This window comes from Puntigrus tetrazona, unplaced genomic scaffold (assembly GCF_018831695.1).
Source record: "Puntigrus tetrazona isolate hp1 unplaced genomic scaffold, ASM1883169v1 S000000005, whole genome shotgun sequence".
Classification (NCBI taxonomy): Eukaryota; Metazoa; Chordata; class Actinopteri; order Cypriniformes; family Cyprinidae; genus Puntigrus; species Puntigrus tetrazona.
The window spans coordinates 122999-136037 of NW_025047685.1; the positions used below are offsets into that span (position 1 = coordinate 122999).

Below are 13039 nucleotides of genomic sequence, written 5' to 3' on the forward strand. Positions count from 1 at the left end.
CCTATTCCGTTTCTATGATTCCGTGTTATAACAGGCTTCTGTTTATTGATTTGCGGGCAGGAAGGCACATGCAGTGAGCTGTGCAGCACCTTCAAGTGGGCGTGGAAATTAGACTGTGCAAATATACAGTGCGTGAAAGCAACAACAGCTGTAATTGCTGTTTAGGAAGGGGGCATAGCTCTACGCTGTTTGGTCAGGTGTTGTGTGTACTAAAAAAATACTGAAGTAATTGATTTCTGCTTGGGATAAAGAGAAACCACACTAGCTGGGAGGGATTTGTTTCATTCGCACATACGCTATTGTACAACTCATTTACAATATGAAGCATGTTCTAAATCAGTAATAAGCTGGTATATTATTTATTTCAAAGAAACATTGCAATTCTGTATCTAATGTTTCCCATATAAAATAGTTTATTTCCACTTTTAAAAAATGGTTACAACTGAAGTGGCGCAAAAGTGAATGACTTAATAGCAACATTCTGCATCGTTACATTCATGTACACAGTGTGCATAGCAATATGTGGAGGTGGTGGCAAGTTTGTGACTTTTATTTAATTGGAGACAAATAAAGCTTTTCGATTTTTGACTATTGCAGTGTTCCCATGGGAAATTGTTTTCTAGGCCTGGAAATATCATGAAAACCTTAAAAGTCTTGGAAAAGTGGTAAAATTTCTGTAGTCCAGTTTCTTTCTTTCTGTTTTTATTATGGAATTTGGACAATTGCTCTTTGTAAGTGAAATTGCTTTAAAACTGTGGGGGTTTTTTGTAACTCGTTAACTGCCTTTTTTTCTAAATCATCAGACAAGAAATAGACATTAGATCATTAATAACAAAGTAAATTATCCAATGAAACGCTTTTAAATATTCACAAGATGCGATCGTTTCTAAATGCGTTCAGTTTTGCCCGGATTCAATCAAATTTCGTTTTTTAAAGTGGAACTAAATGGTTTATATGGAAGCCATTAGTATTAAAAAGACTGGAATATTAGGCGATAAGGAAACTTTTTTTTAAGCTTTAATGGAATACTTCATGTCTTCAAACCAAATGGAATATTATAGAAGCCCAGAGGCGTCTGTGGTTCGTTAGTGCTTTATGCAGTTTGCTAATGATTTATTTATAGAAAATGTTGGCTTATTGTTTTCCATGATTCGTTTTTTATTCTTTTTAGTGTTGTATCTCTGCTCTGCACGGCTTTCCTCTTTGTTTTCTCTCTCTTCCAGTCTTTATTCGATTAGTTCTCTCCATGTAGCTCCTCTGTTCTGATCCTTTGGACAGGCCTGGGGAAATTCCACCTCCTGTCTTTCTTCTTCTCTTCGTTCCACTCTTTCTTCTCTCTTTGTTGTCATCTGAGTCTCCTCTGCCCTGGGCGGGAAGGGTAAGATACAGAGTACATTCTTTCTGAATGTATCAATGAACTTGACCACTGTATAATGTTGAGACTTTTATTCCTCTTGTCACTTCCTGCTTTCTGTTGCATTTTATAAGCTACTCTGTGTGTGTAGGTGTGCTAGAATTGTTAATTACTCTTTTTACTGAATGCTTGTCATTGACTGTGCTTCTCATCACTCCCTATTTTTGCAATTTAAACTACGACGCAAAGTTTGAATGGCCTCAAACATTTATTTGACATTCAACTTTGACTTTGTTGGATTTTCATGCAGTAGTTCTCCATATTAACTCTTAATTTAAAAATATTCATGCTAATGAGGACACATTAGCACAGCACAAAAAGATTTTTTGACTGAGCGTATCCCAGAAACCCACTTCTTTGCAGTCAAAGCCAAAGAGTGAGGCCACAGCCTGCAATTTTCCCGTGAGCCCAATTATGTAAAACGTTTGCCAAACCTCAACGTGCTGCGTCAAGTTACGATGCTCAGAGGAGCTCAGCGTAGCTATTTGGTTATATTTTGGTCTTCGGCCTTGGGGGGTGGTTTGGGAAGAGGTGTGTATAGGTGAGTTTCTCTTTTTGTTCACTTGACACTAATGTTTCTAGGGTTTTTTTTTTTTTTTTTGGATGTTACCCCCAGGTAATGTGAGGTCACGCTCATATGTGGCGGCGAAGAGTCTGTGCAGTCTGGAGATCTCTGGATATCTCATTCACACAGAGCCACTGCACAGCGCATAGACAGCCACGAGAGCAATGACGCATGTAACAGCCTTCCAGCTGCACTTCCAACTGAATGTGACGTGCCCAATCCATTTGAGTGCATGTGCATGGCAGAACGTGGAGGTGGTGGAGAGTTTGTGGCATCTGTTTGACTCGTAGCAAAGAAAATTTTTGATTATTCAAGGGTTCTCATGGGAAATGGAATAACATTTCAAGGCCTGGAAAAATCACGAAAAAGAATAAAATCTAATGAAATAATGAAGTCTTGGAAAAGTCATGTGTTCTCAAATCAAACTGTATAAATACATTCGCTAGAATTTTTTTTTTCTCTTTTTTTAATAGGTCTAAGGAAATTTCTGTAGTTAATATCATTTGTTTTTAGGCTGTATTTATTGATTTAAAAATAAATCACCTAAATTGATCTTTGAGAAGTCATGAAATGCATTGGCCAAAAGTGTAAGAAATCTCTTTTGAGAAACTGATCAGTATCTATAATAGAACAATTAAAGAAGAGCTATTAAGGGACATTGATAAAAATCTAATTTCTGGCTGTTATTTACCTTTTTCTTGCACGACTATTTGTAAGTTCTATAGGTCTAGCTTACAGTCTCATCGGTGTCCAGCTATTTTTAGCTATACAAAACAGTTTGTTTTGCCGCTTGATATTGATGTGTCTTATGATGTTTTTTATGTATTATCTTAATTATGAACACTGGTTTGTAGTGCAAATAGTTGTATTATGTATTGCACGTTGTTATTCTCCTCATTATTTACCTATAGCATCTAATGAAACAGAAGCCTCCCCTATAGGTTTACTTCTGTGTTGAAGAAAAAGGTGAACTTTGCACCAATTTTTTGTTCTGTGGTCTCTTTAAGGTGATGAAAGAAGTCTGCTCTAATGGAAATGGAGTGGTGGACTGTGACGGAGCTGGCTCTGGTTCTCCTGTTCACAAAGCAGAGCTGGAAAAGGTGCATATTCATAATTCTATTTATGTGTAGTACTTTGTGTGGGTGGTTGTGGGGATTTACTATGCCTGCAGAGTGCATGCTGGTCTACCTACATGCAGGTTCGTGAGACTGTGGCAGTTTGCACGCTTGCCAGCTTCACCACACCTCAGTACCCTGCATTGGCGCCTCCTCTCTGTGTTCCTGCACAGTGGCTCTGCTGCCAGGGGACGGAAGGCTATAAAAACTGCATATGCGTACCAAATTCCATCTTGCCACGGATGTGTGTTGCTGGCGAGGTTAAATAGGTGTGGGAGGAACTGTGATCTTATCATTGTTCAGAACACATTCTTTAATATGCTCTATCCCTCAACCTATTTTTGCAGCGTGCGCATGTTGCACTTGTTTATGTGTGTGCTGTTTTTAAGACTGATCTAAAGGGGGTTTAATGTCAGACCTCTTAAACTGGCACAGCATGCGTGAGCCTAGTCTAATTATTCACACTTAATGCAAAACAGATGCACTTCGAGGTTTGTTTGGGTAGACTGCAGAAGTTTAAGTGTATAGGCTTTAGTTTTCTATAATCTTTGTGTGTATGTATTTAATGTGTCTGTCTATAAACAATTTATCATTAAATTTAACAATGAATCCACTGTTATTTGCGCCATTAAGTATTCATTCTTCTGCTGTTTTCTCTGCAACTGCAAGCATACCTGTAACCTAACTCTTGTTTTGCAGAAGCTGTCCTGTGATCGACCCAGTTCAGATGGAGAACCCTGTCATGAAAATGGCATCTCAGATGGCAAAGATCCAGGTGAGTTTTTATGCTCAGTCCTTTTTTTGATCCATATCATTGAAGAAGACAGATGTATAGTTCCTTTATATAAAGGAAGAGTATTTTGTGGAATACACATGAAAAATCGGTAAGAAGCTAAATACGTGTATATACATGTAGCTGTGTCTAAAATACTGGATTTGGTTTTTAATTAGTATTTCATAAGTTGATTCAGTGAAATTTAATAATAATAATCATGGTTACATTTTGATAGTCCATTTTCAATTAATTTGCAATCGCAAGTCTATTAACTTTCAGAGTTTACTGTTAAGGTAGGTTTAGGGTAGTAGACTAAGTTGACATACTTGCAAAGTTTCTGATAATCACTATGTTGTATGTTGTGGACCCATGAAAATAAAGTGTTAGAAGATATTAAACAGACAGTCTACTAATACTCTAAGGACTGCTAGTTGACATGTAGTTGCAAACTTGTCTAAAGCGGACTGCTGAAATAAAGTTTTACCATATTTTACTTAAAATATTTTCAGCATCAGTTTGTCAGTTGTTTTTGACTGCTGATTTGTGCTCAGAAACCTGCCAGAATAGAACAGAATAGAACAAAATAGCTTTTATTGCCATTGTACAGCTGTACATTGACACTTTTCTGGTTCTCACATACGTACGCACACACTTTTACGAGTTTACACTTAACAATGAATGAATCAATGATATGGAAAAGTAAACAGTTGTAATGCGAACAGGTGTACAGCTGATGCAAGTGTAAACAGGTGTACATTAGTCATCGCAAAAGTAACAGGTATGTATACCAAATGTGCAAAAAAAGATTTAGTGCACATATAATGTGTACTGAAGTGCAAATATGTACTGAAGTTAATGAAATATTAAGAAATACAATAGAATTAAGGGTTTAATATATAAATATGTACAGTGTATTGCACAACTACACTAGTAGCTATGAGTATTCGTTTATAGTTCTTGGTATTCCCAACTCTAAGCTAGATAAAAAAATTACTGTTATTGGATAAAATCACTGTTTTAAAAAAAACGATCTTAGTGTTTTAATTCATGAAGTGAACTTTTTGGTTAAAAAAACAAACTTGGTAAAACAACAGAGCAAAAGTCAGAACAAATTTAATTCCATTAAGTGGATGTTTATTTGACTTGAACAATTCCACTGTTTGAACAACAGCAAAGTCAGGGCAAGGAGACCCTTCTTAAATAATCTAATAGGATTATTTATCTAGTATTTACACCACGCTGTCTCGATCTGGGATTGAACTTTTTGGGACATCTGTTTCAAGTCTGTGGAAATGTTTTTTTTTTGTCAGTTTAAGACTGCCTTGCCTCAGACGTGTTGGTGAAGAATTGCCTAATTTGAGTGGAATCCAAAACTTGTGCATCTGCAAACCCATATGATTGATAGCTCAGCATCACGGCCACAAGCCGCAGTAACTGCTGTGCTGTTTTCACTTGAGTTATGGCAGCTGACCTCTGATAAACCGATGGATAAACAAAGGCTGATGTATTATAATAATTCCTGTAAAAATGTAAGGTTATGGGAAGGTATTGAGAGAGTTTAGGGAAGCATTTCTTGGCAGAAAAACATTATTTCTATCTGACCTCCTCTGTATCTGTCTGATCGCACATTAGAAATCCTTGCACCACACCAGCAGCAATCTACTGCACTTCTTTAATGAAAGATGGAAGACAAATTTAAAAGAACCAAGCAAATTAATCAGATTGGTCATATTCTTTCCAGCTGTCGTAAGTGCTGAGACGCTGTGAAATCATATTAGCCTGATCGCAGAATTTTCCCCCATGATAAAATGAAGAACTATGTCTGCATAGGTCCTTTAAGGGCCAATGGTTTTTGCATCTGTTGTGGCTCTGGGTTTTGCCTCATGCTTGAGGCTGCTGTGCAGAGACGGAGAAACTTTAGAGGACTCTGGGTTCAGATGGGCTTAGCTTTAATTAAAGGAGTCGCCAACTAAGCAATCTTCTGCAATGGAGCTTGGACCAAGTCAGGCCAGAAGGGCAAGAGTTTCACTGAATGTTGATGTGTTTTCTTTGTCCTTGTAAGCCTTTTGAAAATGAGAAAAGCCTGTAATTTGTTGTGCTGTAGTGTCTTACACACTTTAACCCAGGCCAGATCCCAAACTGCTAGTTTGCTCACACTGTCCTCCATTGGTTTGGAATAGGATGTGACCTGAACCGGTTTCCACATTGTGCCCTTTTACTTTTCAGCGTTCAAGTTTGTTTTTTCTAGATCTTTTGTTTCTTACAATACCATTAACCACAGACCACACTTCTCAGATAAAAGTATCCGAAAAACTTGGAGAAGAACAAAGTCGGTTTCACGCACTGTTTAGGATTTGAATTAAAAGTCTGAAGACGTGTCCTGTCATTGTCAGTTCAGCTTCTTACTCTCTGGCCTAAATTACTAACATTTTAAAGTGAACAGATTGCTATTTGTAATTTTCCATAATTCAGTCTTTTCCCATCAAATCCACCCCACAAACAAAACATTTTCCAAACCCACCCCTTGCTATAGTTGCAACACCATTGGGTTTCTAGATAACTAGCATATCTGTGTAATATATTACTTAAAAAAATTCCCATACATATATTTTACATTCTGACACTAATTTGCCTTTTTTTTGCAGCCAAAGGCAAGAAGAACTCTAAATCAGAGCAAAAAGGCACAGTGGGACGTGTGACTGGAAAGAAAATCACTAAAATCATAAGCCTGGGCAAGAAAAAACCATCTACAGATGAACAGACCTCTTCAGCGGAGGAGGATGTCCCGACGTGTGGTGAGTGGTTGCAATACCATTTTGATATACATTAACCCTTCAAATGTTTGAGGTCGATAAATAAATTTTTTAATTGAAAATAATTTATAGATTATATATGATATTTCTATATAAATTCTATAAAATAGTTTTTTTAAATATTAACATTAAAAATATGAATGATTCTTTCCCCCAACCCTATCATCGACACTTTTACCGTCGACACCGTTTGTGTGTGGGTCTGTTTGTTGGCTGTAACATAAATCTCTCGGCCCAATCCTACATTAACAGGCTATCTGAATGTGCTGTCCAATAACCGCTGGAGAGAGCGCTGGTGCCAGCTAAAAGACAACCAGCTGTTGCTGCACAAGGACCGGGCAGATCTGAAGACACACATGGCCTCTCTGCCGCTGCGGGGGTGTGAGGTCATTCCAGGGCTGGACTCCAAACATCCCTTTGCCTTCCGTCTACTGCGCAACGGACAGGAGGTGGCTGTTCTGGAGGTACGTGCCAAGTCCCTTAGCTCTTGCAGGGCAATTAATGTGTCTGAGACAGGACCTCAGGGCAGGGATTAGATAGATGGTTTGGTTGGCTTGCTTTCGTAATGATGTCACTGCTGTATCATGTGTAAAGTGGATTCACAGAGATTGCATAGATTAGAGCTTTATTTGTCTCATATTCCACTGACACTCATCCACTGCATCTTTCTTCGCTCTTTTTCCCTTCAGGCCTCCTCCTCTGAGAGTATGGGAAGGTGGCTGGGGGTCTTGTTGGCCGAAACAGGCTCCACAACAGATCCTGCTGCACTGCACTACGATTACATTGACGTCGAAACCACTGCTAATGTCATTCAGCTGGCCAAGCAGTCATTTTGGTGAGAACCCAGTACTGCTAAAAAACGTTTTATTAGCATGCCAGTAACTTTTACGATAAAACTTTAGAATAGAGAATGCATAGATTTCCCTGAACAGTGTCTGCATCACTGTTTCCACAAACATTAAGCAGGAACTGTTTTCAACATAGATAATGAAAGGTTTATTGAGCATTAATGGCTGCTGAAAATGTAGCTGTGCCATCACAAGAATTAAAGTAAATTTTAAAATGTTATTTTACATTATAATACTTCTTTACAATATTACTGTTTTACCTTTTTAAACAAAAAAATACCTTCTAGTATAGCTAACTATTATAGTTAAAGTGCTCTTCAGTAGCTTTAAAACCGAAGTTTTGAAGTATCTTTCTCAACACTACTGTTTACAGTTTCACCAGTAAGCGTGCGGTTTCTCCAAACCCTTACCTGGATAACCCGGTCAATGGTTACGCCTGTCCCACAGGGGTCGCTCTGCATTATGATGATGTGCCCTGCATCAATGGATCGGTAAGCAAAAGAACAAACGTTAAACCCAAATTCCCATCTTCATTTCTGATTCTGCCTATCTCTCACTCCTTAATCCACTTTTTCTTTTCTAATCAATCTTCTCTTGCTTGCACGCTTGCGATACGGAAGGTACCAGATGCGCACTACTCCTCCCCAGCTTCAGGGGACCGTCGTTGGAAAGAAGAGTTACATTATGAGAATACAGATCTTTATGAAAACATGCCCTCCCCCAAACTAGCATCCCGCTATTCTGCTAAATCCATCCGTTCACAGTCATCTTCCACAGGGCATTACAATACACCGCTCTCCACCAAATCTCTGTCCTCTTCCTCCTCTCCCTCAGCTGCTAATACTAACACTAACCAGGTGACTAACCAAGGCTAACACAGCATATCTCCAACAATGGATATCTGTATCAGATTTGCATTTACAGTTAATATTAACAAACACAAAATGGAAATAAACACACCGCATAGTGCATGCATTGTGGACCACCCAGTTCCAGAAATGAATGCTTTTGATCTATATAATATCCATGTCTGTGTGGCCGTGGCCTTGAATGGATTTACTGAAGCCTTAGTTCACTTTGGGTTACATTTTATAGACCAAGGAAAGAAAAAAGGTTTGCTGCCAGCTATAGTATATCTAAAAGAAAATGCAACATGTGTGGTTTGGTAGATGTGGTTTGCAGATCTAACCTACGTGAAATTATTTGTACGAAGTGGTAATCTTAGAACTAAATCACAGATCATACAGTTAAAATGTAACAGGTGTTACCAGCGAAAGTATAAAATGTACATACACAAGCGATAGTCTTTTAAATATCAGATGTTTTTAGTAGCCCACATATCAGTTTCACCTTTTTTGTATGTTTCTTTCATCCAATCAGCTCAAGGGAAAGAAAGGCCTGACCACCAATGGGTTCGCTTCAAAGCAGAAGTTGGACAAGAACCAGCCCAAAAAGGCCAATGGAATCAGCAGCACCGTTCCAGTGAAACGCAACAACTCTAGTAAGAGATTGTAACATATAAAAGCATGTTTGATCGATAATCTCAAAATGAGCCTTTAATTATTATTTTTTTTTTAAGTAGACATACGGCTGAAACTAAACTAAGCAGACATTAAGTCTGCATCCATTATCCTAGCTATTACACCACTAATTTCTTTCAAGGAAAAAGAAGCCACACAGATTTGTGGAGAATGCCGGTATGTGGAAATTGCAGTGCTGTTAGACAGCAGTGGATCTGTTGACATGCTCCTTTGTAAACTCAATCACCCCCAAATTCCATTTCAGACAGGCAGTCAGTTAGTCACAGACATCCTAACCATCCAGTGGCCATTTACGTGGACTCTCAAATATTTGGATGTGGTATACTGTATATTCTGCCTGCCTTTTAATCTGCATTTGTGGTCTCAGAGGCCTTTAATGCGATGAAAAGATTGAATCCAAAAGTTAAAACTGGAAATATTTTCTGATGATGTTTTACTTTGATTATAACGCATCATTAACCTTCACAGGTGTGGACCAGTATAAATATGGGAAAAACAGAGTGGAGGCAGATGCCAAGAAACTCCAAGCAAAAGAGGAGGAGCTGATGAAAAGGAAGCAGGAAATTCGAAACCGCCTGACCCAGCTGAAAAAAGACCGGAAGGACCTCCGAACTGCCATAGAAAACAACACAGGTGAGGATGCCAACAGGACTCAAATTTGTTGATGATAAACATGAGCGTTCAAGATAATAAACAGAAAAAAACTCTGCACTAGCATTTAAATGTTTGAGGTAATAAATACTTACATTACGCAAGATAACATGGTTTGAATGGTAACATGACTTTTAAATGTTCTATTAATATAAATGCTGTTTCGTTAACTTACTATTCATTAAAGGATCCTGAGACTGTTATAACTTCTCCGGGTATTTATTTCATCCAGGTAAGCGCTCTCAGGCAACTTTGACAGAGAGACTTAAGAAAGTGGAGGATGAATGCAAACTAAAAGAGGAAGAACGAGTCAATCTGGAACTGGAGCTGACGGAGGTGAAGGAGAGTCTGAAGAAAGCCTTGAACGGAGGCGTCACCCTGGGCCTGACCATTGAACCCAAAACGGGTAGCTCCAGCCCACAGGTCTGGAAAAACTGCAACACTTTCTCTAACATAGACATGATGTAATACTAACTACAGGGTTGTGTCACTTTCATTTTTTAGTGATAAAAGAAAAGCAGGTGTCAAGATGTGTCTCGTTTGTTTTTAGTCTCCAGTGCTAATGAGGCGAACGGTGGACAACTCGCCCATTTCCAGCTGTGACACCAGTGACACTGAGACCTGCTCTCTGCCAATCAACAGCGCGTCTCTGCTGCGGCGTCAGACACAACAGAAAGCCTCACCTGTGCGAGGACACGTCCTCAGGAAAGCCAAGGTTAAGATCACACTTTTACAAAAGATCCAGCATATGTTACCTGCTATAAATATCTAGTGTGATACTGAAGTTTATTTTAAGATGTATACAGTGCATATTTTTCCCATGTGTTTATTCTGTTCTCTTTCTTTTTTATTGCAGGAATGGGAGATGAAGTCTGGCACATAAGTTCTTTTCCACCAGCTTTTCATTTTCGCTGTATCTATTTATTTAATTTTGTCCATATATGAGTGATGTTGAAATTGAATTGACTGAACCATAGACCCACTTTTCCAGAATGAATTCTGAAAGATCTTGACTGAGTCCCGTGCAGCACTGTCCCTGGATCATGATCTGACTATAAAGACCCTGGATCACAAAACAAGTCATAGAGGGTACATTAAGATTTATACATCATCTGAAAGTTGAATAAATAGCTTTCCATTAATGTATTTTTTGTTAGGATGGGACTATATTTGGCAGAGACAAGACTATTTGAAAAAATTTAGATCTGAGGATGCCATAAATCTAAATACAGAGAAAATGGCCTTTAAAGTTGTCCAAATTAAGTTCTTAGTGAAGCATATTTCTAATTTAATATTACATATTAAAAATTCAGTTTTGATATATATTTACTTTAGAAATTTATAAAATATCTTCATGGAACATGATCTTTATGTAATATCCTAATGATATTATCCTAATGAAAAATCTATCATTTTGACCAGTGCATTGTGGCTATTGTTACAAATATACATGTGCTACTTATGAACGTTTTTGTGATCCAGGGGGAAAAAACCAAGCAATTTGTCATATAAAGTGCAAAAGTAATACCACAAAACCAAATTTATATACACTACCGTTCAATATTTTGAGGTCTGTAGGAGTTTAAAAAAAAAAAGTTTAAATTTATATTTTTATTCAGCAAAGATGCCTGACATTTCTATTTCAAATGAATCCTGTTGTTTTGAACTTTGTCCATTGAGGAATTCTAAAAAAAATGTATCATGGTTGTACAAAAATATTAAGCCGCACAATTGTTTTCAACATTTATAATTATAACGTATAATTATAATTTATAATGTTTCTCCAGTGTCAAATCAGCATATTAGAATGATTCCTGAAAGATCATGTTACACTGAAAACAGAAAGCAGGTATTTTAAATTGTACAAATATTTCTGTTTTTCTCCATTTCTAATCAAATGAATGCAGCCTTGGTGAGCATAATAGACCCCGAAGTTTTGAATGGTAGTGTAAGATTAGAGAAAAGAGAAATTTATTATTATTATTATTATTATTTTTCGTAATCATGAACACAGCACAACTCAGATTATGGTCCATAAATTACAATCTAAATATACTGTGTGCAAAGCTCACTGGTCTGGTAAATCGGTAATCACTTATAAGTCTATAAAAGTCTATTTCTTTCTTCAACGAGAAGCCATTAATGGAAGACAAAAACCTTCAAGTATTTATTTGTAAATGTTTAAATAAATATAAGCCACTCTGTGTTTGTCTGTTGATGTTTAGTTATGGCTTTCATCGGGCTTCACACTAGTTGTAGAAAGCAGCTTTGGGATATACTCTTAAGATAAATGTAAATTACAGAATGTGATCGTTCAAAGCTCCTTCTTTACAGAATAGTGTAATCTGTATGAAAGTATTTTACCAGCCTCTCCTTCACCACCTCCTCCTCCTCCTCCTCCTCCTCGATGTCTGGCCCATTATTTTCAATCCAGTGGTCTGGCCAAACTTTTGGCTATGGTGAGAGCAGCCCATGGGGAACAGGGCAGCTCAGGCCAGGGTGTGGTCCTCTGCTGGCCGACCGCTCTGGAAACTGGGCCTGAAAGCACCGCTAGCTTACACTTCCCCTCCGCCGAACACACTGCAAGCACTGCACTGAAACAGCTGAAACACCAGAACACTGCAATGCATCATACACTGACAGTTACACATGTACTGTATGCTAACACGAATAACACAGCGTGCATATGTGAAGTTTCGTTAGAGTTTGCGTGTGCAGGTGTAATAGCTTGCAAGCAATCCGTTTGCAAACAAAAGGAGAGTTCAGGCTGTAATCTGCTTTGTTCTGACCACTCAAAGTCCAGCCACCCGATGTACTGAAAACGGTGCTTTGGAGCAGTGCCTAAACTCTTGGTGCTTAATTTAGACCGACTTTCGTATTAATGTTCAAGGCACATGTATAACTCATTGTTTATTGTGCAGTGAAGTTTGGCTTTTGATTGGAAGCTACACGTTTTCAAGCTAAGCTACACGCGGGGTGCTGTGTAAATATAATTCTTTTCTGCTTGGGTCAGAGGTTTCTTTACTGTCCAGTCATTTTGTAAAAGCCGGCACTGGATGAACATTTGGTGACGGTATATTTGTAAACGACAACGTTAATTCACCTTGGTCTCTGTCTCAAAATAGACGAGATGCTTCGGTCTTTCTGCACAGCTGCTTATTCTGTAGTCGGAGTGATTTTTATCTGACAAAGTAAAATTAAAACTTTAGTCAGCTTTCAGCCTCACTTTGCGAAAGTAAAGGAATGTGGAATGTGAAAAAACTTTGCTTTAAATATCGTTTTGCTTTGAGGGTGGAAGCGAAGACATTGTTTGTTTT

General features: G+C 38.1%; 1 protein-coding gene across 3 annotated transcripts in view; it reads left to right on the plus strand.

Moving 5' to 3' along the window:
* The window catches only part of afap1 (actin filament associated protein 1), a 40694-nt gene extending 29303 nt beyond the window's left edge, over positions 1 to 11391 (plus strand). For 2 of the 3 annotated variants that reach the window (XM_043229450.1, XM_043229449.1), the window contains exons 7-18: positions 2987 to 3079; positions 3794 to 3869; positions 6515 to 6664; positions 6935 to 7146; positions 7372 to 7517; positions 7904 to 8021; positions 8151 to 8387; positions 8911 to 9031; positions 9540 to 9704; positions 9955 to 10145; positions 10273 to 10437; positions 10579 to 11391. In XM_043229450.1, coding sequence (XP_043085385.1) covers positions 2987 to 3079; positions 3794 to 3869; positions 6515 to 6664; positions 6935 to 7146; positions 7372 to 7517; positions 7904 to 8021; positions 8151 to 8387; positions 8911 to 9031; positions 9540 to 9704; positions 9955 to 10145; positions 10273 to 10437; positions 10579 to 10605 — 1701 coding nt within the window. In that variant the 3' untranslated portion in view covers positions 10606 to 11391. The remainder of the gene's footprint in view (positions 1 to 2986; positions 3080 to 3793; positions 3870 to 6514; positions 6665 to 6934; positions 7147 to 7371; positions 7518 to 7903; positions 8022 to 8150; positions 8388 to 8910; positions 9032 to 9539; positions 9705 to 9954; positions 10146 to 10272; positions 10438 to 10578) is intronic. The other variant, XM_043229451.1, reaches the window with a different exon arrangement.
* Positions 11392 to 13039: the final 1648 nt, after the last annotated feature.